The sequence below is a fragment of the Erythranthe guttata genome, chromosome 8, assembly GCF_056151865.1.
Source record: "Erythranthe guttata isolate IM_541 chromosome 8, IM_541, whole genome shotgun sequence".
Taxonomy (NCBI): Eukaryota; Viridiplantae; Streptophyta; class Magnoliopsida; order Lamiales; family Phrymaceae; genus Erythranthe; species Erythranthe guttata.
Window position 1 is genome coordinate 5,610,214 of NC_142540.1, and position 26,527 is coordinate 5,636,740.

Here is a 26,527-nt window from a genome sequence, read left to right on the forward strand (position 1 = left end):
GTATGCTGCTCGTCGGAGAGATCCTGCTCGTCGGATATCTCTTGCTCGTCGGCGAGATCCTGCTCGTCGAAGGTATGCTCCTCATCGGAGAGATCCTGCTCCTCGGTGAGATCCTGCTCGTCGGATATTTCCAGCTCGTCAGAGTTATTCTGCTCGTCGGAGAGATCATGCTCGTCGGATATCTCTTGCTCGTCGGCGAGATCCTGCTCGTCGAGAGTATGCTGCTCGTCGGTGAGATCCTGCTCGTCGGATATCTCTTGCTCGTCGGCGAGATCCTGCTCGTCGGATATCTCCACCTCGTCAGATAAATCCTGCTCGTCGGATATCTCCAGCTCATCTGAGTTATTCTGCTCGTCGGTGAGATCCTGCTCGTCGGATATCTCTTCATCGAATTTTATTCAGTTCAAACTAATTTTAAATCTTATCTTGACAACCAAATAAGGTTAGTAGTGCGAAGATCAAAATACCATCTTCTAAATAGCCTCCTTTAATAAGTAAAAAAAATTAGGGACTATTAGTGCGAACCCCCTCTAGTGTTTTTTTAATAAGAGTGGATCCACCCACCTTTTTAATATTAGGAGCAGATCCACTATTTTCTTTATACCCCAAATATCCCTATGAAAACACGTTTTAATTAAGGAAAACTGCTCCCCTCAAATCCCAAAATTCTCGCTCCAACTTTCTTCTTTCCGATTCAACGTTATCAAAAATCCCAAATCTCCTAAAAACAACTGCAACGCTTAATTTTCTAGGTCTGGAAACCTCCACTAAAACTTTCAATCAACGGCAACAATCGTCGGAAAAGAGAAGTGTTCGAAATCTAGCAATTTTTTCCATGGTGATTTTTGTTATATTTTCCATCTTCGGCGAACAAAAGAAAAAAACAACAATCTTTTTGCTGTTTTCGACTTCAATAGTTTATGAAGAAGATATCGTCAAGAAGTATGTTCGCCCCACGAAAAAAATTAGGTTTAAAAATTCAGGTTCATAGTCTTGTATTTCTAATACGAAAACTGCTGTATTAATTTCTGCTGTTCGATTTCCCAAAACAACTACAAATATTATGGAGCCAGCAGAAAAATATGAAAATCTCCTCTGGTGCATTCTCCCATAGAGCTCTACAACAAGCTTTTGGAGATCTTCAAATTAAAGTATACTCAAATACCTAACAAGACATATTAAACATAAAAACTAAATTATTTGCCAACATAGAAATCGACTGTATAAACATAAATGCATACATCGACTATAAAGCCTTCGTATAATCAACACAGAACAATCGTTCGCACATATGAATCCAATTACAAAAACACTTCATGTAATTAGTACGGAATGCAATTAAAGATGAATTTCAATTTATAAAATAAAAGCAACAGTCAAAAAAATCGTTCACACATACATGTGAACAACATAACAAAACTCGCCTTCTTCAATTACAAAATCGCCGATGAACTCAATGAGATCCTCTGAACCAAATCACAAATGAATCGACATGGACATCTTCGAAACAGTGCCAAAATCGCGTATGCCCAGAGAGAGAGATGAGAGAGTTATGGAATTTGCTGATTTACCGTGATCTCAAAGTTTTTGCTTAATCACGTGTTTTAACAAAATTAATTATGTAGGGGGTATATTAGTCATGTGAAATACAATATTAATTAAAAATAATTTTATTTAATAAAAGAAGGGGGTTTCACTAATAATGAAAAGGAGGTTATATCCAACTTAATATATCATATATATATATATATATATATATATATATATATATATATATATATATATATATAAATGAGTTGGGGGTTTCACTAATTATCCCAAAAAATTAAGAAAAATAATTTAAAAAAAAAAAAAAACTAAAAAAGAAGAAATAGAAAAAATGAGGAAAGTGGAGCACACGCGCAGCTGTGAACGGTGGAGAGAGATGCAACGTGGAACTACGCGCAATTGGGTACAGCTTTCAACTCCCATTCCAAACGATCGATACGGCCGATGATTTTCACATGTTCCGACAGAATTCAATGCAACACCCCTATTTCCTCGACCCCCAATATTGAAAAACCAGCAAGCGCCCATGGCGGCTCTCCGCTGCCTTCACCGTCCCCACATTTCTGTGAGTCTCTCTCTCTCTCTCTCTCTCTCTCTCTCGACACGTGGCAGCTCTTCCTTTCCCCCCTTTTCTGTTAAATTTTCATTCAATACATTTCGTTGCGATCCACCATCTGTAAAGTTGAGGTCTTTCCGCGATTAAATTCGAATATTTTCTCTGATTTTGATATTAGATAGTGCTCTTTGCTTCAGCAACTAATAATAATATATATATATATATATATATATATATATATATATATATATATATATATATATATATATATATATATATATATATATATATATATATATATATATATATATAAGCACACACATTGTATTGTATCCGAGGATGTCAGCAAGTCAATCTTAAAGAGGGTCAATTGTTTGTGTATCAAGCTAATGGAGATTGAGACATGTTGATATTGATAGAGTATGTAATGAGTGTAATTTATACTCAGTGGAGTTTGTATTGTTTGTCATTTAACTGTTTAGACACACTCCTTTTCCTCCCATTTAGAACTGAAAATGAAACCAACATTATCGATACTCGATTTCAGATCGATCCTTAAAAGCTCGTTCGAGCTTGGTTTGTTAGCATAACTAACCAAGACACATATTGTCATTCGATAAGTTATGGAACTCGAGCTCGATTAGACAAAAAAAAAAAAGTATGTATTAGAAAAAAAAAATCAATCTACTCGAGCTCGACACATTTTGGGCTCGATGAAAACTCGTTCCAGCTCGATTGCTTATTTAAACCAAACTCGAACGCAACTTTTAAATCTGAGTAAATATTCAAACAAGAATGAAAACTGAAGTTAGTCGCAATTTGTAATAGTTTAGAGTACCATTTTTAATAAAGATCGACTTTGTATTTGATGGAAGCTTTCACAAAAATGTATATATATCTACGTATTAGCTTTCATGGTTGAAAATGTCGTATGATATTTTTTCGGATATATTGTACGAAAAGTGTAGATTTTTTGTTTTTTGTTTTTATTTATTTGAAATAACTCATCGTTATCTGAACATGCTGAAGTTGAAACTTGCTCGAGGCTTTTTGGGAACAATATTGCCTGGCAAGTCTCCTCTACTAAATATGTGTAAGTAGTTCGATCTTATCCGGCAATGTTGTATTCATGTTCTCTATCTTATTACTTATCATTCGCTAATATGTTGTCTTTGTCACAGACAATTTTCGGTCAATTAGTAAAACCGGAGAAACTTTGTGGAAGCCAAGATTCATATCTACTAAGGGATCCTTCAAACTTGTGCAAACAACTTACCGAATCTTACCTACGGGGGCAAAAATGGAAAATAAAGAAATACCTTCTGATTTTTTAAGAGACAAAATGATGGTTCCTAATTCGGATCCTCCCGAAGTTGGAGATATTGATCGTTTGCATCAATTCTTTGATAGAAGGTATAAATTGTGTACTGTAAGGCTCAGAGAAATTAAACAAAAATTCTTCAAATAATATTAGTAAAATTTAAAAAAGAAAAGAAAATGAGTTTAGGGTGTTTCTTTCTCAATCATGGCTGATCTTGATAAAATTAAGGTTGTTTCAAGTTCGCTGTCTGAAGACAAGTGGTATTGGTTTTTCTTTTTTTTTTTTTTTTTTGGAAGCTCGAAGCTCGTTGTCTTGACAGGAGCTGGGATAAGCACAGAGAGCGGAATTCCTGATTACAGAAGGTTGCATTTCTGCCTCGTGTATAAGTGTTTTCTGAAATACGTGAATTTTTTTTTTTTGTACGGCCTTGTGATAATACGAAGCATGAAAACTTATATTTAATTTCCTCATCTGGTAGGGGTGTAAGCCCGTGTGACGACGATTAATGCCATCGAAATGCTCTCTTATTCTACATTCCCGATCCATGGCTCGAATCGGTTATTCTTTTATTTTGTGATGACGAGAACAAATATTTCTTGAAATTTTATAGAGTATTAAATTTTGAATTCGTACGAAACAATAAAATGCGGCAAGATATTGAATTCGGATTGTAACAAATCAATGTAATTTGGGATGTATCTAATTGCCGTCTCTCCGTTTCTTACATCCTTTGCAGCCCAAACGGAGCTTACAGTACCGGTTTCCGGCCGATTACTCATCAGGTGATCTGAAGGCATGTGTTGCTATTTCCTTTTTTCGTAATTAAATTATATATCATTTGACCAACTCTCTTTAGAAGAGTCGGTACCTAGCCTTTACTAATAGAGTAAAGGTATATATAGTCTTTTTATTTTGGTACGTGCAATGCGCTTGTACGTAATAATTTTTGGTGGACGATGGAATAATTATTTATATTGCATTATTTCAACGAACAGGAATTTATTCGTTACAGCAGGGCCAGAAGACGGTATTGGGCTAGGAGCTATGCCGGATGGAGAAGATTCAATGCAGCACAACCGGGTCCCGCCCATATCGCGTTAGCTTCTCTCGAGAAAGCTGGCCGTATAGATTTTATGATGACTCAAAATGTAGACAGGTAATTTTTTTTCACCTCCGCTTATTACATTTTTTTTGTTTCTTTTACTGTGTACACGCATACCTATACGTTTTTTCACAGGCTACACCATCGTGCTGGCAGTAATCCTCTTGAGTTGCATGGAACTGTCTACGTAGTTGCTTGTACAGAATGTGGTTTTTCTCTTCCTCGAAGTTCGTTTCAGGATCAAGTGAAGTCTCTTAATCCGAAGGTTGGTTATTTTTAATATATGTACATATAGATGGTAATTTACCCTATATATGGTAAATTACGGCCACCCTCTGAGGCAAGGTGAAATTACGAAAAAACCCTTCTTGATGGGTAATTAAAACTACCCCTCAACTATGAATCTTCTTACACGTCCACGTCCATCTTCATGATGTCAAATTCAACATAATCTTCTAGATTGCGTGGAATGTTCTCTAGTTTGTACTCGTTTTGTACAAAAATGCAGTTTGTGATGCACCACAATCTGATATTTACAAGCCAAAAGATACGTCTTATGATCATCTTGTTTTAAAATTTGGAGCTCGAATGGGGTGAAAGGGGTTCAAACTGGAGAATATTACACATAATCTAGAAGATTCCACTAAATTTGACACGACAATTGTGGACGTGTAAGAAGATTCATAGTTGAGGGTTGTAATTACCCAAACAAGAGGGGATTTTCGTAATTTGACCTTACCTTAGGAGGATGGCCGTAATTCACCCTATATATGAATCTGGTGGAACATGTTAGAACAGTATAATCTCTAGTCTTGGATTTTCGTTTCTATCCTTGTACTCAAATACACTCACTTTTGTGTGTGTGTGTGTGTGTGCGTGTGTGATGTCAACTGCAAACTGAAGCACATAACTGTTGAGTTCTTTATGGAATATGCCCTTCTTGATGATTTTTCATTGTAAACAAGCTTGCTCGTTCGCCACTGTGGTTTATCATCGAGAATTCATGGTAGAACTTTTAACGTTGTTTGTTGCAGTGGGCGGAAGCAATCGAGAGCCTAGATTACGATAGCCGTTCAGACAAGAGCTTCGGAATGAAGCAAAGGCCAGATGGCGATATCGAGATTGATGAAAAATTCTGGGAAGAGGAATTCCATATTCCCACTTGCGACAAGTGTAATGGAGTACTCAAACCTGATGTAAACAATTAATTATCCTCTTCATATGATTTCTTTGTCTGATTATTCATGTATTTCAGTGAGTAAATTAAATTCGATGCGTTTTTTTTTTCAGGTAGTATTTTTTGGAGACAATGTGCCAAAGGGTAGGGCTGACAGGGCGATGAAAGCAGCAAAAGAATGCGATGCTTTCCTTGTACTAGGTTCCGCATTGATGACCATGTCTGCTTTTCGACTCATCAAGTACAATTTTATCGATTCTTTTTTTCCTGCAGATGCTTCTTCTTGATATATTTATTTAATTATTTAATTATATATTCGATGGATTTGTACTAGGGCCGCTCACGAGGGTGGTGCTGCTACTGCAATTGTAAATATTGGTGCCACCAGAGCTGATGATTTTGTTCCTTTAAAAATTCAAGCTAGACTGGGCGAGGTACGTTTTCTTAGGGACTCTTCGGCTTTAACTAACTTGTACGGTAGTTAATTTACTGATATTAGATGACCTGGCGATGCAGATATTACCGAGATTGCTTTCGGTTGGATCCCTTTCTCTCCCCGTTGTCTAGTGATCTTGAAAGGATGTATACGATGATCTTTTGTACGATTTCAAGGTAAAAATATGTATCTTGTTTTCCAATGCAAAATTGTAAAAACATATTAATTAATTGATTAATTAATTAAGTGAATGTTTTAATTGGAGTTGCTTTATGAGTAATCAGCATCATGCATGAATAGACTACTTAGTCGGCCAAAGGCCAATTCATTACATTAACGTTAGAAAAGGTACGCTAGTAGTGTACGTGTCGGTACGTTTTTGTACAGCCATTGTTGGAATTTTATGCCTAAGCTTTGATTTGTTTGTTATTGCATGGTTTGGTTTGGCGTTACAAAAACGTTGTGTAACAAAATGTACCTACATTCGTTATCCAACGTTGATGTTTTTTTTTTTTTTTTTTTTTTAATTGAAATCAGACACAAGATATGGACAAATTTGTATAAATCAATTTTCTGGACTTAATGAAGATCTTAAACACTGGCTGAGTTACTTTCTCCGTTCTTAATTAATTGTTGATTTTCAGCTTTGTATAAATATTAAGAATATCAATAAATGTGTCCATCAAAAGACATAAAAAAAAAAAAATTCTCCATTTTTTTTTTTTTTACTTTTTTTTTTTTTTTTTTTACTTTTTTTTTGGTCTTGAACAAATGAAAAATGGAGTTTGTTTGTATTTTGTGTTATTTATTGATAAGGGTATATTCGTCCTGTTTGGTCTTGATGTAATAAAATTAAATTAATTTACGGGCTTGAACTAATAAACTCGTTTATGTGGGTTTAAACTAATAAAAAAATGGGTTTGCATATATCTGCCGCCTACTATAAATTTAATTAATAAGGTTAAAACGCGAAGAAAAATATTTATATTTAATATGCAGTATTGGGAATCTAACGAGACATATCATGAAATAGATGGAGTAATGCAGTAGAATCTCGATAAATTAATAACCTCATTCAAATAATAGTTTGTTCTTCCCTAAAAAAAAAAATAATAGTTTCTTCAGCCCCGACTTTGTAAAAACCTACTAAGTTATTAGTTCGCCAATTTAATATTTCGCTAAATTAATAAAAGTTTGCTAGTCCTGACTGTATTAAATAGAGGTTTACATGTATAATATTTTCAACTTATGTTATTATACAAGGGTAAATTGTGAAAATCCCTGTAGACTTAGATTAAATTACAAAAACCACCTCCACCTATTCGTAATTACCAAAAATCCCTTGATGTTTGTGTCCACTAACCCCTTACTGTGTGACTTTTCACATATTTATTTTAGGGGATAAACTTTACACAATTTCAGATATTTTCTTTTATTTCTCACCTATTTAACAGAAGGTATAATAGACTGTACATATTTTCTTTAAAAAACTCGATCAAGAATTAATTAGAGGGGGATTTTGGTTATTACAGATAAATGGGGGCATTTTTCGTTACATAGCCTAAGTTTAGGAAAGTTTCGTAATTTACCCTTAAATTTAATACTAATTACGTATGAGAAAATTAATGACACCAGCAGCAGAATATAATATATATGTATATAGATGCATGCTCCAACCATTGCCACGTACACTACAAATTTATAAATTAGTATTTTAATATTTTTATAAGCAGCTAGCACACATAAATACATACGTACGTACACCACAAGCGAAGATGAAATGTGAACAGATTAACTAATTAAAAAGATCCCTTTCAAGTAAGTATTTTTCCCTGCATACAAATTTTATTCTCATAAACAAACATTATATTTAAGAAATATATCCAGATGAAATAGACCCTCAAAATAAGACATATATAATCACTTCCAAACATGTGAACTGTGGTGACATCATCTTGACAAGCATGGTTTTTAATATAAAATTAGTTTAGATAAGATTAAATAATCTGGTGATTATTGAAAATTTAATTGTATTATTGGATCATATATAGGAAACTCAATAAATTATATTTTTTTTTCTAAAAGACAAGATAAATAATGATAAAATAATATTTTCGGGTCAATCTGACGAATTATCAGGTTCGCCGTGTTACTTTATGTTTTAATATATTAGTGGTCCATTAACCTTTTACAATTTAATTAAGGCTGCGGCTATATGCAATACTCATTCCACTTGTGCAAGACCAAATTAAAGAAAGATTCCAAAAGATTCTATTTTATTAAGATGGAATGACAAGTATGCCCATAAATTAAATTGGTTTTTTTTTCTCATGTAAGACCAAATACAAATAATGAGAAAAAAACAAAAATCGACACCAAGGTGTCGAAAAACTATGCTACAAATCGACACTTAAGCGTCGAATTTCATAGGTAAAAATCGACATTGACATGTCGAATTTGTAGCACAAATTCAAATGTCGAATTTTATACCTCAAAATCGACATCTAAATGTCGATTTTTACCTGTAAAATTCGACCCGTACATGTCGAATTCGTTTGCGCGGGATTTTTTTTTTGGAAAATCGATATTCTAGCTAAAAAAACCCATAAATGCATACATTCTTGGGTTCTTCCATCGTAGAATCTTCTATTTTGATGTCTTCTGACTCCATACTTGTCATCTTTGTAAGATTTGTTGAGTTTTGATGATTTTGAATTTCTAGGTTTTGTGGGTTAATGGAGGAGGAAGGAGATAGGTCTTGTGAGTTTTGGAAGATGGAGAAGATGATAGTTGGTCTTGTGGTTTTGTGGTCTTGTGATAGAATTTTTGTGTTTTTGAATTTTTGGTCTTGCATATTTGGAATTTTTTATTTTTTTAATAAATAAGGGTATTATAGTATTTATACATTGAAAGTTTTAATTTGGTCTTGCACAAGTGGAATTAGTCTTGCATATAGCCGCAGCCTTTACTTAATTAATTGTGCATTATTCATATTATGGAATTAAGGCTCGTTTATGGTACATATGATAATTTCATTACTTACAGAATACTATAGTCCCAATTAATATGATTATGTTCTTAACATGATATTGGGTTTTCAAGATTCTGTTCATATGGTTTTTCTGCATAAATTAAATAAAAGTTTTTCACACTAAACATCAAATATAGTCCAATATTTATTTAGTTAATTAATCATATAACTAATCTCTCTAACCAAACGGGAGCTTATATTATATATGCGAGTAAACTAATCCGAATTTCAACTTGATTATAATGTAATAATAATGTATATACGTCTGACCGTTTCGTCACCACAACATGCACAAAACATCCAAAACCATGCCATAAACAAATGCCAAGTGCCAAGAATAATTCCCTATACATACATATCAAGTAGTTGTTATCATGATAGAAAGAGACGACATTTAAATTCCGTTAATTAATCCGCGTCCTAATTGCACCAATCGTTACATATTCATAGTATATATATAGTATATTATCGTAAGTGTGTATACGTATAGGCCGTAAATTGAAATGGGACTGAAAGGGAGTAAAATGAGCAGAGTAGTGAGTTTTCGAAGGTTGAAAGGCGCTTCTTCATCGGTGATAACAACAACGACGACACGTACTACGCGAAGAGGGTATATTCCGGTTGCGGTGGGTGTGGACGAAGAAACGAGGCGTTTTATGGTACAGACGAAGGCGTTGTCGAATGAAGAGTTTGTGCAGTTATTTCTGTGCAGATCTGCTGAGGAATATGGCTTTTGCAATGAGGGAGTTCTCAGGATTCCTTATGATGCTAAAGCCTTTGAGGATTGGATGAATAACACACGTGCCAAGCACAAGATTTTCAGGATTCAGCCCACAAACACGTACTAATATTTGTCGGCTACTCGGTTCTTGATTTTTACCGAGTCGGAACCAAAAGACCTTTTTTTTTTTTTTTTTTTTTTTTTTTCAGTTTGCTAGAATTGGTGTAAGGTTTTGGTTTATGGGCATGTTGTATGTGTTTAGGATACATGAATAGCTTTGTACAAGTGATCAATGGGATATATTATATTGGTATATAGAAAAGGGTAAAAATTACTAATTATCATATATGTCTAAATTATTAAAATTCCCACTTATTTATGTAAATGATTGTTTTTATCTTTCTCAAACTAACCATCTGTGAAAGAAATTATTTAAATTGGGACATGTATTAATTTGTGTTTTCTGTTCAAAATAAATTGGGACATATCTTGGATTCGTCTAAGAGTCCGTTTGGCTAAGCTTATTTTAAACATTTTATAAGCTCCTACATCTGATAAGATATTTTAGGAGTTGATAAGCTTATTTAAAAAAAATAAAAAATTTAAGGTGTTTGGATTTTGGATATGTAGCTTATAAGTTAGTTTTAGTTTTTATAAGTTGTTTAGGTGTTTGGAAATAAAAGGTCTATTTATTGCTATAATGACAAAAAAATACATAACGCCATTATAACTGTTAAACTTATTTGACTCAAATACTTTTGTTCCTAAAATATTATTATAATAGGGGTAAATCACGGTCACCCCTGATGTAAGGTTAAATTACGAAAAAATCCCTCTTGTTTGGGCCATTATAATCATCCATCACTATGAATCTTCTTACACGTCTACCCTTGCGGTGTCAAATTTAGTAGAATCATTTAGATTATGTGGAACATTCTCCATTTTCTACCCATTTTACCACATTCTAGCTCTACACTTTGAAACAAGGTAACCATAAGATGTGTATCTCGATTTGTAAATATTATATTGTGGTGCATCAGAAACTGTATTTTTGCACAAAACGAGTAATCTAAAAGATTCTGTTGAATTTGACACCATAAGGGTGAACGTGTAAAAAGATTCCTAATGAAGGAGGTAACTATAATTACCCAAACAAGATAATTTTTTATGTAATTTAGAGGGAATTTGGCTAAGCTTATAAGATGTTAAAAGGAGTTTATAAGATGTTTTAGAGCTTATAAGCTCTTCCAAAGTGTTTGGTAATTTTTTAGAAAAAGATCTTAATTTTTTTTAAATAAGTTGTTGGAGGGCAAATAAGATCTTTTTAAATAAATACATCTACCCCACCTTTTTATTTAAGATCTTTTAATGAGTAAAAATAGGAAATAAGCCCATTATCCAAACACTCTAAAAATTAATCATAAAAATAAGATGTAACAGCTTATGAGCTCTTAAAACATCTTATCAGACGTAAGAGTTTATCAGCTGTTTAAAATAAGCTTAGCCAAACACCCTCGGTTTAGAGTGGAATTTACCTTATGTTTCACTTACTGGAATATTTTCCCCCAAATATTAGCCTAAATTTCTTCTAGGCTTTTTCTCTTTCTCAAGTTTAACCAAAGTCGCTCTTCCGAAACGCGATTTGTTTCTCCCAAAATAAAAAATAAAAAAAAAAAGAAGAAAGAAAAGAAAAATGTTAGATGTAAAAAACAAAATCGACAAAAACAACCACCAGCATTTATCATCAACTCCCAGTCACCAGAATCTCACCTTTGCTTCTTGTCTCTATGTGTGTGTGTGTGTGTGTGAAAATTAAAGGAATAGAATATGTTCCCACTTAAGTTGGTCCGCTCTCTGGTTTCCGGCGATGACGTCACCACCACCACCACCACCACCACTAACCCTCTTCTCCGCCGCATCCACAATCTGGACGACGGTAATCCCACCTGCTGCAGCAGTTCAAGAAACAGGATCCCGTTGATGCTCTTCCTCCCCACCCAAGAATTGGTCAAAGATACATACAGACTCGCCTCCATCGCCAGATTCATCGGCATGGATCTCCACCCCAACCCCTCTCTCTCCCACATCATCTTCTCCTGGCCGCCCCCATCATCCACGTCATCATCATCATCCACATCATCATCATCATCAACATCCACGTCATCATCATCATCATCATCATCATGGTCGTTGCGAAACGACAGCGTTCCAATCCCATTCCCCTCATTCGCCACCTCCTCCCTCTCCCACCTCCGCCTCTTCGCCGCCCTCTCCAACGGCTACTTCAAGCTGGCCTTCCTCAAAAACAACAACAATTCAATCCCATTTCAAAAAATCGAGTCTTTGAGCAATAACAACTGGCACCCCACATCGCTCTCCCTCTTCTCCACCCGCACGTGCCACCGAATCGAGTCGATGGATCGGTTTACCAAGGCCTTGCTCGGAACCGGGTGGACCCTTTTCAAGACTCATAACAACAATGCTGACAAAGATTCTCTTACATCACAGGTTTATTTGTACCGGAAATCCGATGCTAGAAGAAGAATTTGTCATAGTAATACGAAACAGCCGACGACAAATCGAAATCGGGACGATGAAGAATGTAGAGTTAGGGAGTTGAGGCTGCCTACATTGGATTTCAGAAACCCCCCTTTGCGGATTCTGCAGTATATTCATCTAATGACCGATGACGCCTTCTACCTTGCGTAAACTAATCAAGTGAGCGATTTCTTTTTTATTCGGCTTCTGTTTTTATTATTTTTTTCTTCAATTGTTCGATTTTATACGAACCGGTCAAAATGTCACTATAGGAACCATCATCCTATCGATGGTTATCGAGACTAATTGTTTTTGTTAATTTAGCTTTCGTATAGAAGGGATATGGAATCTTGATTCGTATTCGTATTTGGTCTGTAGCAATTATGTTTACGAGGCAATAAATATAGTTAATTCAGTAAACCGACAATAGTTATATAATGGGATCGATGTTAAAACAGAGTTATGTTCACTGCTACTTTTTTTCATAAGTTCGTTTAAGCCATCTTCACATATTACGAGGTGCCTAAAAGAAACTAAAGATGTAATCGAAAAATAATTGCGGTACTAGGTTCCAAGTATTCTCAGTCCTTAATTCAAGAAGTGGCAAGGTGATATGAATTTGAGCAACACCGATCAATACCCGGCCAACTGTATAGATGCATAGTTTGGTATATATTACGTAAATTCGTTATCGTTGTAATGCCAAACTCATTAACGTTGTTTGTCGTTGTGAAGTGACCTGTCGGGATTTCAAGATCATCGGAAGATTGGCATGCTCTTTCAGCCTGAGTTGGTTATTAATTTTTTTTTTTTTTGTAATTACTGCTTGAGTGACATCATCAACTGCAAATATAGGCATTAACCATAGTTTGAGTCGAGAACAAACACCGGAAACTTGTAACCGAAATGCAATTTTAGTTATTAGTTATTACTAATGCACATATGTTTTTGTACAGTAATTAGTCATATTGCTTTACCAGTGATGTCGAAACTGGTAAAAAACCGGGTGTTTATCGATCTTCAGACTGAAGCAGAAACATTCATGCGAAAGCAGAAATATCGTATTCGAAAGCAAAATAATCCATATTATACATTCACTAATTTAATAAATGGAGGTTCGAAATTGTAGGATCCCTCAATCGATGAATAAATCAACAAAAACAGCTAAACATATTCACTAGTAAGGAGAGAAAAGGATTATGTTGCATGAGCTCCGTGTGTTCGTGACGCCCATATCCCAAAAACGAGAAACCAGAATACAAACAAGATTGCCCAGTATCGAGCAGGCCCGTACTTTATTCTTGTAAGAACAAACTGCAAAAGGCGTCGAGAAGACAAAATTTATCAGCTTAAAGCAAAACACTTGTTAGATTCATTTATATATTTATTTATTCAATTGATGAAAGGTGGGTGAAACTCTAATAAAAAGTAAGGAACAAGATTTTAAGAACCGGTTTTTGCAAATACTAGCTTGGGCCACAATGTCGAACATACATTCGGTATAACCAAATCCTAATTTTTCGTAATTTCTTTATCACGCAAGCGCGGTTATTTCCTATATGGCAAAGACCAACGAACATAACTGATTCGTAGCAACTCCATTAAGAAATTTAACAAGTAAGATGAACTTACAAATCGGAAGAAAACTACAACAGTCAATGCGCAGACCCCTCCAAGAAGAATATGCAGGCCATTTTTGGCAGTTCTCTGCAAAAGAAATCCCACTTTACAATTCATGAAGGAAAACAAAACAGACAAATGCAAAAGATAAAGAAATCGTAAAGTGCAAACCAACTAATATTATCCAACAAGAAGTTGAATAATTGACATGAAACAATAACTTGCTCCCCCCCACCCCCACCCCCACCCCCTAAACTTTTTCACATGTTGAAGTCGAGAAAAGTTCGATTTCTGTTTTAGAAATGGTAACCAAGTTTGTCAGCAAGAACTATCTCTTAGTCCTTTGTACATGCTTCCAATGCACTGATACTATTTCATCTATGAACAATGCATGGTATGCCTATTACACTTCTTATACTCGTAGGCCTCGTTTGGTTGCCAAGATAGGATTAGCTGATAAGATTAAATAATCTAATAAAAAACCCTATTGTTTTATTGGACCCTGGAAAGTCCAACAAGAAAACTCACTAAAAGGCATGATGACAATATTTCCGGGTCGACCCGGGAAGTTATTGGGTTTATCAAACATCAAACAAAGTTCAATTATTTAGTTAATCATGGCTAATCTCCCCAACCAAACGAGGCCTTAAGATATTCATATGTCAACTCCGTGGATCATGCACAAACATGGGATTTATCAGAGATTACTTCAACCTACCTTACATCGTTACCACAAATATAACAAGTAATTGTATTAGGGTGAATTAAAAGGAAAAAAAAAGAAACATGTGACATAGCAACTACAAGTACCTTCCCGACATGTGGAGCGAGAAGCCATGCAAGAGTAACCGTAAGCAGGCCCGTAGCAAGCAGTATTCCAGTACCCTCAACAGCCCATTTAGTAGCACTATTTTCGACCGGAGCAACTTCTTCCGTAACCGTATTCGAATTCGAAGACTGTTCAGTGACCACATGGGACACAGTGACTTGGCTGTTGTTATGTGGATTAAACCACAACGATATTTCACTTAACCTTTGCCTCCGAATCGCAGCAATAGCATCAGGATCTACACCAAAGTTTGTTCGGGTCGATGCAGGATTAGGTTCCCCGTTAACAATTCTTTCTCGCAGCGCATCGTACTCTTTTACGGAACTTAATACCTTTTTAAAGTCCGCAGATCTTATGTTTTTCGCCACGGACCCACAAATTTCGCAGACAGTTGATCCGTGATTGATGAACCATTTCAGTGCACAAGAATAATGCGCTAAAGCAAGGTCGTTCTTGCAAGAACAACCAAGCTCGACTAACCTGTCTTGGTAGTCGTCCACGCCCAATTCTACATCAGCGGTACAAACAAAAACTTCCCCGTTCGGACTAATAAACTCAACCAACTCAGATCCTTTTAAATCACTTTTGTGTTGGCAATCATTCTCGGTATTTCCCAACGAAACTTTCGAGTTAGACTTCACCTCCTCGTTCCCATTAATGAGGTTACAGGGCGGTGGGTAAATACCCAAGAACCCTAGTGCCACATTTCCTCTTCTATCGGATTCAACACAATGACAAACTCGACAAGTTGCCAAGCCAGCTTCCTTGTCTAGACTGTCACATGAGCTGTCATCCCTCGGTTCTTCATTCTCGGGAGTTGAGCTACGGTTCTCAATGGGTATAACAGTTTGATGGGGTCGTTCTTTATCCATCACTTCTTACAAAATCTGTACCTATACGAGACGTACTATACTGCTTACATTGGTCGTACTATTTTTCAACCATATACATCCATTGGACTAATTCTTCCATCAGATATATTTGTGAAACGGCAAGTAAAGCAATCCAGTCCAAACAAAGATCGCGGGCAATCTCCCAGAAATGTAATGAAGCATATCACAATTTCCTGGATAGGTAAACTCTTCTAGCTTAATTTTGAAGACCGATAACTACTTAAACGTAATTAAAATCATAAACAGTTCCTAAAGAACGATATTAGTTGCGATCGGCACGGAGGATAGGACACCTGATACAACATATATGTAAAAGGGGTTATGGGAAAATATTGAGAAATCGTAGGGGGCTGGAAGTAAAAAAATCAGTTCTTAGCTAATCGAACAAATCTATACTTAATAACATCTAAATCAATTAAAACTGAGCAAGCAAATATCCAATATTGTCAGAGTTGAGAGGCATTGGTGATGTACCAAAATATGAATGTGATGTGGCATCGAGCATTCGACAGAGTAAACTCCCATTTAAAAACAAAAATTTTTTTTTAAAAAAATCCCACTATCTGCACATGTACACTATCACAACTCATTTCAGTTTCTAAACTCCAAATGCAATCAGATTCAGAATCTCTAGTTAATACTTTTCACCTTGCAAAATAGCATCTGAGCCCAAATATGAAGACAGAATTTTCTTATCTTAATACAGATAAAAAGTAAACAGACCAGCAGAATTCACAATATGCCCAAAAGCGAGAAAATCGCAACAAAAAATCAATCTAAAACAATCAAATTGAAGTGATAAACAGAAATTCAAAAGCAGTAAAGCGTAGAAAAGGAACCTACTATCAGAATTGAAGTAATTGTATGATAATTCGAGGAATTGAAAGGTTGATTCTAATGAAAATTGAAAGGGAAACACGAAGAAGAAACTTACCTCGGATAATTAGTAAAGCGAATCGTGTGGGAAGCGTTTGGTGGGTGGCCAATCGATCTCTCTCTCTCTCTCTCTCTCTCTCTACTCTCTCTCTCTCTTCTCTCTCATAGTTTCTAGTATGTACTGTGTAATGTGTATATATGATGGGACAGTTGCGTGTGTTTTTACAGTCGTCTCACTTTAACTGCGATACTTGCATCCACGTCCTTCAACTTTTGGTGCATTATCATTTAGACCCCAATATATGGGTTTTGGCACTTTTACCTCACTAGTGCTAAGCAATTTCAAAAACTTGGCTCATGTTATTGAATAAAACTAAAATATACACTCACACAACACAACCCTTGCGCCTTGCATGATTTTGTGGTTCTTATGGACTGCAAGGAATGATTGCAATGATAGGAATATCGAGGTTCGTACATTCACTGTCAGTCACAGGGTTATTCGGCACATCATGATCTTACATCACACTAAGTTACATTCGACGAGGGCTGGACTAGTGTTTCTCATGTCGTCGAGTCCCTTGGCCTATTTTATCGTGCCTGCCCACCAGCTCCTCCAACTCGCTAAGTTGTTTGGGATCCTTGGATTCAGGTTGGGTGAAGTTGAACACAGATGGAACCCGCAGAGCATCCACTTAGATTGCAGCCATTGGTAGGATTATCAAAAGCCTCCACGCGCAGGTCACCCTAGCATTTCACGAGCTGATTTTATCCCCTAGCAAATTCGCAACTGAGGTTGTTGAGCTTGGTGCACTTGCTTCGGGTCTGTGATTTATAGTTCAACGGCAACTTATGATAGTTTGGATTGAGATTAATGCGGAGGTAGCAGTCCAGCTTGTTCTACATCCGGACAGCGATCATTGAAGTTTTCAGAGTTCGCTTACAGCTATCTGAAACCCCCTTTCCTCTTTGGAGTATCGGATCACATATATCTATCTGGAGGGCAATTCAGTTGCTGAGGCATTAGTCAACTTGGGTTGGCTCATACTTTCACCGCATCGGAGCTTCCCTAACTATTCAATAAATAATTCAGTTGGAGCAGCTTGGATATCCATCATTTCGAACCTATTCTCTTACACATGTGCCATATTTTTCTCACGCTTCTACATTTTCGGCAATGTCTATTTTTAGTAATTTTTCATATTAAGGACGTTCTCGTTTATTTTATGTTGGCGAAGGATGGGGTGGTAATTATTTGTTTGGCTCTATATTGAGTTGTTTGTTTGCCGCGTGATGCCACATATTGTGCAGTCGTTAACTCGTTATACTTGTTCTAACCATTTTTTGGTGCACCTGTAAGTGGTCTAGACTGTTGTGGCGAGGTGAACGAACTATCTCGGTTTTCCCAATCTTTCAATGATCATTCTCATCCCTCTCTCTTATCTTTTGTTTGGGTTGAATGTTGTTCCAGTGTTTTTCTACCTTTTGGCAGTTATTATTTTTTGCCATTTTTCGAACTGTATCATAGTGTATGAAATTCATTATGTAATCGTAAATTTTTATTATCTATAGACAGACAGGGGTTCAGCCCAATCCCCCACCCTCACGGAAACAGAAAATAGTATGTATTTTTCATAAATTCAATTTGGTCCCTTAATTTTAAAAATTACTTGTTTAAGGATTGAGACTTTTTTTCTGCAAAAACCTCACTGGGGCATTTTTGTCTTTTCACAACCGATTAATAGCAAAAGGTAAATACATCGGGTGTGCGAAAATAAGTAGATGAGGTATTTGCTAGTTTTTTTTCTTTTCATAATGGGGAAAATGTGCAGTACGACTTTCACATGGGTACTAAATGTAAATAAGATCTAAAAGTATTGGTACATTACAAGATAATACTATGTTGAGGACAATTATTTAATATCATAAACTATTACAGAAAAAACATCTTAATTTGATTCTTTATATACTGTTTATGCAATAAATAGCAAAGAATCCTTAATTAATTATGACAAATTGCCATTAGGAGAGTGCATTAATCGGATAATTAAGACCACTGACCATAAATTGATGAAGTAAAGAATCACATTCTCCATTTGAATTGCACCAAATATATAGGAGATATTCTATTCAAATATTAAGGTCAAACCATTTAAATTGAGTAGCACCATATATTATTTAACCATTTGACTTAAATATTAAATAATCCAAATATAAGATGGTCAAATAAAAATCAAGGCCGTTCATTGTAGATCTTGTCAAAAATGGTATTCCAAGAAATTGACCAAGGAAAAAAAACTTTTTAAAACCCTAATCCACCTTTACTTATTACATTATTTTGATTTAAATCCCTAAAATCTCTCTCCTATTACGTCTACGTCCCTTCAGCCAATCCCCGCCTGCCATGTCACTCGTTCTGCCGACGTGGCGGTCGCTACCACCAACTCTATATAAACCAACACCTCATGCATCTCAGTCTCCGTCTCAGTCTTCTCCCCCTCTCACATGCAAAAAAGTCCTCTTCTGAGAAATTGGGGAAATTAATTTCAGGCGTTTTTTAGTGAGAGAAAACTGAAGGTGTGTGTTAGCGATGGAGGCTAGGGTTTGGAGTTGTTTAGTGGTGGTTTCTCTGGCGCTGCTGGTTGCGTCTCCGGCGGCGGCGGCCGAGGAGGTGGAAAAGGTTTTGACTTTGGACCATTCGAATTTCTCCGACACCGTGTCCAAGCACAGCTTCATCGTCGTTGAATTCTACGCTCCTTGGTATATATACATATATGTTTATATCTATTTATATATCTGTTGTCGCATGAATTGGCTGTTTAAATTGAATTGATTTGATTTGATTTACAATTTTCTTGTGGTGTGGGTTCTAGATCGGGTTTTTAAGTATGTGTAATCACAGAGATTGGAAAAATAGCATTTTGTTTGTGCATTTTTCGTTTGTTCCTTATGCATTAAATGTTATACATAGCCCATCCATTGTTGTACCTTCCTTGTTTGGCGTTTTTCTCTGCTGGCACTATTCTCTCAATTTGAAACTGCAATTTTTTTATACATGAATATATATAAACAAAAATTAATTAATTTTTTTTAATGTTTTTTATGTCTTATCTTTTGAGAAATATAAAAGTTTTTTTTGGGTGCCTTAGAGAACAAAAACTATATTGATATCATCAATCAAAATGTTGTTTCATCTCTTTCTTCTTGTATTTCCCCCAATTCCCCGCGTAGCGAATCGACTCTCTTGATGTGTGTTTGCCCTAACATATGTGTGGATTTTGTGTGATGATGATCGTTGTTTACAATGTGAAGGCTTATGTTTACATTTCAAGTAAATTTTATGTTTTTTCTTCCCCATTGACTTTTACGCCTGTACGAAGAATACCAATTTTTCTTATGTATGAAATTGTGCTGAAAATTGCCCTAAATGCATTTGTTGTTAGTGCTGTTACTACTAAAGGCATTCAGATCAGCAATGAATTCTTTATATTTGGCATCATTTTCTATTTATTTCAGAAATCTCTGTTCTTATGTGAAGAAATCATTTTTATTTTTTCATTCTTGTAACAGGTGTGGACACTGTAAGGCTCTAGCTCCGGAGGTAATCAATTATGCTCTTGCAAATTTCTAAAAGATTTGTTTTCATTCTTTTAAATAATGTCTCGGACTTACTTTTAGATTTGAGCTAACTATTTAATCCATTTTCACTTTTGTTTAAACTTTTCAGTACGAAAAAGCGGCAGCTGCACTGAGCAGCCACGAACCTGCCATTGTACTCGCAAAGGTGGACGCAAATGAGGAAGTAAATAGAGATCTAGCCACTCAATTTGAGATCCAGGGTTTTCCTACCATTAAGATCTTGAGAAATGGTGGAAAAATCATCCAAGATTACAAAGGCCCTCGTGAGGCTGATGGTATCGTTGAATACTTGAAGAAACAAGTCGGTCCTCCCTCTGCTGAAATTAAATCAGCTGAAGACGCTGCCAGCCTTATTGATGACAAAAAGATTTTCATTGTAAGTTTTTCTTTTTGAAAAAGAAAATCTTATTTTCTCTGTTATCCATATTCGTCGTTGAATTGTTATTTGTCGTTGTCGTTGAATTGTTATTTGTCGTTGAATTGTTATTCATCGTTGAATTGTTATTCGTTGCTGAATTGTTATTTGTCGTTGAATTGTTATTCGTCTATTAGGTTGGAATCTTTCCGAAATTCTCTGGGGAAGAATATGAGAATTTTACAGCTTTAGCTGATAAGTTGAGGTCAGACTACGAATTCGGTCATACCCTTGATGCCAAACTCATTTCTCGAGGAGAGTCGGTTAGCAAGCCGACTGTGCGCTTGCTTAAGCCTTTTGATGAACTCGTTGTGGACTCAGAGGTATTATCTTTTTTGTAGTTATATCCTTTCTTTTCCATTCGATTGAGTTGTCACAGCGGTTATGTATTCTAAACGTGTCTCGTAAATTGTGCTATTCCAGGAATTTAATGTAGAAGCACTGGAGAAATTTATTGAAGTATCTACAGTTCCTGTTTTGACTGTCTGGAATAGTGATCCCGCTAATCACCCGTATGTGAACAAGTTCTTCGAGGGTCCCGGCGATAAGGTACTTCTCGTCTCTATATGGTATTTTAAACATCAGTTTTCCATTACCTTGCTATGGCAGTCCGTTCCACTTTGTGGTTATTTTACGCAAGGAATTTCATAATATTGTTCAATATAATTACTTGAATGAACTGACAAGAAAAACACGACCCTTTGTGAAAAATCATTTACATTTTTTTTCTTACTTTTCGAGTCTGTTATTGTGTGGTCTATATTTTACGCAATATTGTATTGCGGTGATTTAGTTTAAAGTTAATATACGTTTGTGTATTCAACTAAATGTTTTTGCAAGGATGTGTTGTCTTATTTATTGATTCATTACGTACAGGCCATGCTATTTGTGAACTTCAGCAAAGAGCAAGAAGCTTACCAGCCAACATATAAAAGTGTTGCAGCCCTTTACAAAGGAAAGGGCATAAGCTTTATGTTGGGTGATGTTGATTCCACTCAAAATGCTTTCCAGGTTGCCGCTTTCTCCACGCACCTTTTTCTTGATTTTATTTTTCCTATTATTTTTTTTTATATAATTGGAGACGATATTTGACATGGAAAATATTTCCATATTTATGAATGGCAGTACTTTGGACTTAAAACGGAACAGGCACCTGTGATTATTGTACAGACAGCTGAGGGAAAGAAATATCTCCAAACAAACATAGCAGCTAATCAGATTGCTTCGTGGGTGAAAGACTTCTCGGTATTTACCTCACCTTTTCTGGATATGTGTAGTGTGTTACCTGGCTAAAATATATAAAATTCTCTGCAATCTTAGCAATATTGATTAAATCTCATATTCTGTTGTATCTTCAAATGGTGATAGAATGGTCTAGTGAAGGAGTTCGTAAAATCAGAGCCCATCCCAGAAGTCAACGACGAACCCGTGAAAGTGGTTGTTCGTGACAGTCTTCAAGACGTGGTTTTCAACTCTGGAAAGAATGGTTTGTAACACGAATTGACCTTATATTTCTCTCCCTCGGGATCTTGTACAGTTTGTGTAAACTCTCTTTCTTATCCTGATGTTTTATTTATTATAAAAAAATGATGTTTTACAGTTCTTCTGGAATTCTACGCACCATGGTGCGGACACTGCAAGCAGCTGGCTCCAATCCTTGATGAAGTCGCCATCTCCTTCGAGAGCGACCCCAATGTTGTCATTGCAAAATTCGTAAGATTCTTCCTCTCAATATCTTTGATTTATCGAAACACTTGCCATTTGACTAAGGTTTTATAGATCCATCACAACAGTTGTAATAATGTTTAAATGAAATCTTACCAGGACGCAACTGCGAATGATGTCCCAAAGGGCGACTTTGAAGTCCAAGGATTCCCAACTATCTACTTCAGATCTTCGACTGGTAGCTTGTCGCAGTACGAAGGTGACAGGACAAAGGAGGACATCATCAAGTTTATCGAAACTAACCGTGACAAGACAGCCGAGGCTACCTCAACAAAAGCAGAGTCAACAACTGAATCAGTAGATGCAGATTCTGTCAAAGACGAGCTATAAAGAGGTACATTCATTTCGAGTTATCTTACAATCAGTAGTTTTGATTTTGGTTTCATCTGACAACGGATGTTAACTTTTATTTATGCAAGGTTGTGTGCTTGATGAGGATCTTCTACAGTGCAGCGGGTTTTGGTTTATTTTAGCAGGAGTTCTTATTCATGTTTCTTTTCCGTTTTTTTTAGGTGAAATAATATCGAGTATCGAGTACTTGTAGTAGGATTAGAATTGTGGGTTTTCTGGGAGTTAAAATATGAGATCCAAAGCATGTAGTGGAGACCGTAAACTTATCAGTTATATCTGAAACAATCAATTAATGGAAAAGTTTTGAGTACTATACATTTGTCTTTCGAACTCTCTTTTGAAATGCTCTAGAAATGGAACGAATACAGGTACCAGGATTGTGGCAAGACAACCGATTTCTGTGTTCCCGTTTTTATTTCTCTTAACAAATTTATTTTCTAGCCCATATTCTGCTATGCAGTTTGGTGGCTCGTTTTAATAGCAAAGTTATGTTTTTCCGGTTTCTGGTTTATTAATTCATCAAGTATGGGTGTGAATGAGCCGACCTCAGCTGTTTCGGTGAGCTCGATCGAGCTCGAGTCCATTTTGTCAAGCTTGAGCTAACGTGCTGAAAATTCGGGATTTCGTTTCAGGTTTTTCCGAAACAACCAATTTATAGAAAAGAAATCTGGGTAATATTAGTAGTTTACCTTGAATCATACAATATATGACGCAATAATTTTGGAATAATAGTTTATATTAAGAGAATAAATTAAAAACGGACTCTCCGTTTAAGTGAGATAAACGGATGCCTTTAATTGACAAACACGTGGACAAAAGTTGCACTATTAGTGCTAAATTATAATATTAATCTTTTATTTATTTATTTATTTATTTTATTTTTTATTTTATTTTTTACTTTTATTGATTACATAATTTTTATTACGGGTTTTGTATTTCGGGTTTTCGGGTTTCTCAGGTTTTTGAGTTTTGGGTTTTCGGGTTTTCGGTTTCGGGTTTTCGGGTTTCGGGTTTTCGAGTTTTGGGTTTTGGGTTTTCAAGTTTTGGTTGGGTTTAGGATTTCTCAGGTTTTTGAGTTTCGGGTTTTCGGGTTTTCGATTTTGGGTTTTAGGGTTTTCGGGTTTCGGGTTTTGGATTTCGGGTTTTCGGGTTTCGGGTTTTGGGTTTTTGGGTTTCGGGTTTTCGGGTTCAAGTTTGGGTTCGGGTTTTGGGTTTCGGGTTTTGGGTTATTTACAAACAAATTCTTAATTATAATATTTCAAATAAATTCATATTTCGACACACAATTATTAATTAGAGTAATTAGGTATATTATAATACGCTATTGTGGTTGCAGTGTGATAATGTGTGGTGGGTCTTAAATTCTTGTGAAATAGGTAACACGTGGCATTCAATCATTGGAGTCTGTTTTTCCTTTATTAATAGGGCATCCGTTGCAAATGCTCTCCCTTATATTAATAATAGAGAGGAAACAAAAAATTAATTATAGAATAAGTTGGCAAAACAAACACTAGAGTCTAATAATATTAATAGCTACAGACAAAACTAACCTGTCTGAAATTGAACAATTATTAGCGGCACACCAAATTAAAAATTAATTAAACTGATATATATTTTTATTAATCATTGTCGGTGGTGGCCATTGCTGCCGTTGACTCCGCCGCCGCTGTCAGCCTGGTGGTGCCTGGCGTCCCGTTTCTTCCCCCAGTCATGAACCCTAAGGTGGAGCTCCGCCGCAGCAATCAAGAAGTGAACCCCCTGAGTCGGACTCAGTATATATATCGATCACCCCTTTCAGCGTCTTCATCCTCAACTCATCCGCCTTCTCCAGCACCCCCACAAGCCCCTCCTCCTTGGGTGCCAGCGCCGCCTCCACCCGCCCCTCCTGCTCCGCCACCCGATCCCCGGCCTCCTCCTGGATCAACTCACTCACCGCGTGACTCAGCTCCACCATCGACGAGTCGGCCACCGTCTCCTGCAGCTTCGCCAGCTTCTCCGTGATCTCCTTCTCCTCCCTCAGGGTCACCTTCTGCAACGCGTCGACCCGGCCGAGTTGACCCGTGGACAGGTCGCTGAGGTCGCCGTTGGTGAGTCCGAGTATGAGGTCGTCTATGGCGCGGGCCTCGAGCTGGAGGCCGGACTTGGAGTAGAGGAGGTGGAAGGCCATGCTCGGCCGCCACCCTCCGATCCAGAGGAAGGCGTCCTCCAGGCTGCTCCGCCACGAAGGGTTGAACATGGAGAGTACGTCGTTCTTCGCCCACCTCGATTTGGCGCGGTAGTAGTGCTCGTAGTGCTGGACCACGCGCTCGAGTAGCGGCCGGAGCACCCTCCCGTTCAGCTCGGCCGTTGCGCCGCCGTGGTGTTGGTGGCGGTCCTCGATGTCCTTGGAGGCGGAGACGAGTTCGTGGAGGTGGTGGTCCTGCTCGACGATCCAGCACTCGAAGAACTTGTGGAAGGACTCGCGTTCTTGATTCCCGTTTCTTGTGGCCTGAGTCATGTAGCTCACGCTGCTCGGCAAATCCGACATCGGTGGGTACGGTGGTGGTGTTTTAGTTATTAATTAGGGTTTGTTTGTTATTACAAGCCGAGACAACAGACAACATGTACTGGGGGGAGTTGTGTGGGTTTGGTATTTATAGTGAGAGAGAAGGGTTTCATATAATATGTTTTTCGAGTTTGGTTCAGTGAATCTCTCTCTCTCTCTCTCTCTCTCTCTCTCTATCTCTCTCTCTCAAGTTGTTAGAGAGAGAGAGAGAGAGCGCGCGGAATACTGAGGGGGGGCTGAGTTTTGGAATTGATGAAAAGGGTGCATGTTCTGCTGGTGCCCAATTTGCACCACCTGCTTTTCTCTTTTTCTTTTTTTTTTTTTTTTCCTTTTTTTTCTTTTTTTTTTTTGCAGGTCTGTGAAGTCAGGAATGATATTACCGACTTCGGCCTATTTCGATCCTAAATTTTCCGACTTTCGACATTATTTCAATCAATAATCCGATTTTCTGTTTTTTTTTTTTTTTTTTTTAATTGGAATTGAAATTGGAATCGTGCATATGTTTTTTGGAAATTTCAATTTCCAGCCAAATTTTAGTATCGGAAATAATTCCGACAATTTCAGATTTTCTGAAATATTGAAATAATTCCGACATTATTTCAATATCCAATATTCCGACACTTCTGTTTTTTCTGAAATATTTTATTCATATTATATTACTATGTATTAAATAATGAGTTATTTGATATACACCCCTTGTAAAATTCTTTTTTTGAGATACCCTTGGAGAGTCAAAAATACTACTGTGCCTTTATTTGTAATTTTCGCTCAACTGCATTCAGCACAATAGCTAACCGCATTTAGTATTTTTGGACCTGCATTTATCATCTTTCAAATATTTTTAATAAAATATTATAAATTTTTATTGTATTATTATTTTTTATTTTTTTAAAATTAAATTTAATTATTATATTAATTACTTTTTTAATAAGTTTTCTGTACATAAATTGACTACAAATGACTATAGAATATTACATTACAGTCACATATAATTATATATAATCATGTACCTTATTTTTCCTCCCAAGTTATATATATTGTCATGTACCTTCTCTTCACCCCAGAGTTATATATAGTCATGTATAGTTATATATAGTCGACCGATTATGTAAACCGCTGATTATATACAAAAAAGAACCAACAACAAAAATCACATTTTAAAATCTTGATATTATAAATCAACTTGTACAAATATAGATCAAAA

General features: G+C 36.3%; 6 protein-coding genes across 7 annotated transcripts; 4 read left to right on the forward strand and 2 right to left on the reverse strand.

Moving 5' to 3' along the window:
- The first annotated feature begins 1,814 nt into the window (after positions 1-1,814).
- On the forward strand, positions 1,815-6,399 carry SRT2 (sirtuin 2). Its single transcript, XM_013002182.2, has 11 exons — positions 1,815-2,113; positions 3,134-3,197; positions 3,286-3,517; positions 3,722-3,787; positions 4,162-4,207; positions 4,421-4,581; positions 4,663-4,792; positions 5,562-5,723; positions 5,818-5,945; positions 6,039-6,138; positions 6,221-6,399. Exons 1-11 carry the CDS (start codon positions 2,075-2,077, stop codon positions 6,269-6,271), a joined length of 1,179 nt encoding a protein of 392 aa, XP_012857636.1. The 5' UTR covers positions 1,815-2,074; the 3' UTR covers positions 6,272-6,399.
- Positions 6,400-9,674: 3,275 nt separating this feature from the next.
- Positions 9,675-10,019, forward strand: LOC105976815 (auxin-responsive protein SAUR40). Its single transcript, XM_013002074.1, has one exon. The coding sequence runs from the start codon at positions 9,675-9,677 to the stop codon at positions 10,017-10,019; it is 345 nt and encodes a 114-aa protein (XP_012857528.1).
- Positions 10,020-11,602: 1,583 nt separating this feature from the next.
- On the forward strand, positions 11,603-13,371 carry LOC105976886 (topoisomerase I damage affected-like protein). The gene is made up of 2 exons (XM_013002149.2): positions 11,603-12,610; positions 13,166-13,371. Exon 1 carries the CDS (start codon positions 11,720-11,722, stop codon positions 12,599-12,601), a length of 882 nt encoding a protein of 293 aa, XP_012857603.2. The 5' UTR covers positions 11,603-11,719; the 3' UTR covers positions 12,602-12,610; positions 13,166-13,371.
- Positions 13,372-13,469: 98 nt separating this feature from the next.
- Positions 13,470-16,874, reverse strand: LOC105976884 (RING/FYVE/PHD zinc finger superfamily protein). 2 transcript variants are annotated; one of them, XM_013002148.2, is made up of 4 exons: positions 16,707-16,874; positions 14,861-16,065; positions 14,063-14,137; positions 13,470-13,744 (listed from the first exon to the last, which is right to left on the reverse strand). In XM_013002148.2, the coding sequence occupies exons 2-4, from the start codon at positions 15,749-15,751 to the stop codon at positions 13,628-13,630; spliced, it is 1,083 nt and encodes a 360-aa protein (XP_012857602.1). In that variant the 5' UTR covers positions 15,752-16,065; positions 16,707-16,874; the 3' UTR covers positions 13,470-13,627. The 2 variants fall into 2 exon arrangements, with proteins under 2 accessions (XP_012857602.1, XP_088677939.1); XM_088821813.1 differs by having other exon boundaries at positions 16,616-16,714.
- A 2,150-nt stretch (positions 16,875-19,024) lies between these two features.
- On the forward strand, positions 19,025-23,091 carry LOC105976882 (protein disulfide-isomerase). The gene is made up of 11 exons (XM_013002145.2): positions 19,025-19,408; positions 20,219-20,249; positions 20,376-20,663; positions 20,840-21,025; positions 21,126-21,251; positions 21,579-21,713; positions 21,828-21,947; positions 22,071-22,188; positions 22,303-22,415; positions 22,527-22,761; positions 22,847-23,091. The coding sequence occupies exons 1-10, from the start codon at positions 19,239-19,241 to the stop codon at positions 22,755-22,757; spliced, it is 1,518 nt and encodes a 505-aa protein (XP_012857599.1). The 5' UTR covers positions 19,025-19,238; the 3' UTR covers positions 22,758-22,761; positions 22,847-23,091.
- A 1,145-nt stretch (positions 23,092-24,236) lies between these two features.
- Positions 24,237-25,711, reverse strand: LOC105976921 (protein DOG1-like 4). Its single transcript, XM_013002195.2, is given in 2 exon segments — positions 24,237-24,554; positions 24,556-25,711. Coding segments are annotated over 2 exon segments (903 nt in total). The 5' UTR covers positions 25,306-25,711; the 3' UTR covers positions 24,237-24,401.
- Between the last annotated feature and the right edge of the window lie 816 nt (positions 25,712-26,527).

What these genes read in the sequence shown, in the direction of transcription:
- LOC105976886 (XM_013002149.2), top strand. Translation starts at nt 11,720, where the DNA reads ATGTTCCCACTTAAGTTGGTCCGCTCTCTGGTTTCCGGCGATGACGTC.
- SRT2 (XM_013002182.2), top strand. Translation starts at nt 2,075, where the DNA reads ATGGCGGCTCTCCGCTGCCTTCACCGTCCCCACATTTCT. An exon ending in GGAATTCCTGATTACAGAAG is followed by an intron (nt 3,788 to 4,161) that starts GTTGCATTTCTG and finishes CATCCTTTGCAG; the next exon opens with CCCAAACGGAGCTTACAGTA. An exon ending in TTCAAGCTAGACTGGGCGAG is followed by an intron (nt 6,139 to 6,220) that starts GTACGTTTTCTT and finishes CTGGCGATGCAG; the next exon opens with ATATTACCGAGATTGCTTTC.
- LOC105976884 (XM_013002148.2), bottom strand. Translation starts at nt 15,751, where the DNA reads ATGGATAAAGAACGACCCCATCAAACTGTTATACCCATTGAGAACCGT. An exon ending in TCGCTCCACATGTCGGGAAG is followed by an intron (nt 14,138 to 14,860) that starts GTACTTGTAGTT and finishes TTTCTTTTGCAG; the next exon opens with AGAACTGCCAAAAATGGCCT. An exon ending in TTGTAGTTTTCTTCCGATTT is followed by an intron (nt 13,745 to 14,062) that starts GTAAGTTCATCT and finishes CGCCTTTTGCAG; the next exon opens with TTTGTTCTTACAAGAATAAA.
- LOC105976882 (XM_013002145.2), top strand. Translation starts at nt 19,239, where the DNA reads ATGGAGGCTAGGGTTTGGAGTTGTTTAGTGGTGGTTTCTCTGGCGCTG. An exon ending in GTTGAATTCTACGCTCCTTG is followed by an intron (nt 19,409 to 20,218) that starts GTATATATACAT and finishes TTCTTGTAACAG; the next exon opens with GTGTGGACACTGTAAGGCTC. An exon ending in GTAAGGCTCTAGCTCCGGAG is followed by an intron (nt 20,250 to 20,375) that starts GTAATCAATTAT and finishes TAAACTTTTCAG; the next exon opens with TACGAAAAAGCGGCAGCTGC.
- LOC105976815 (XM_013002074.1), top strand. Translation starts at nt 9,675, where the DNA reads ATGGGACTGAAAGGGAGTAAAATGAGCAGAGTAGTGAGTTTTCGAAGG.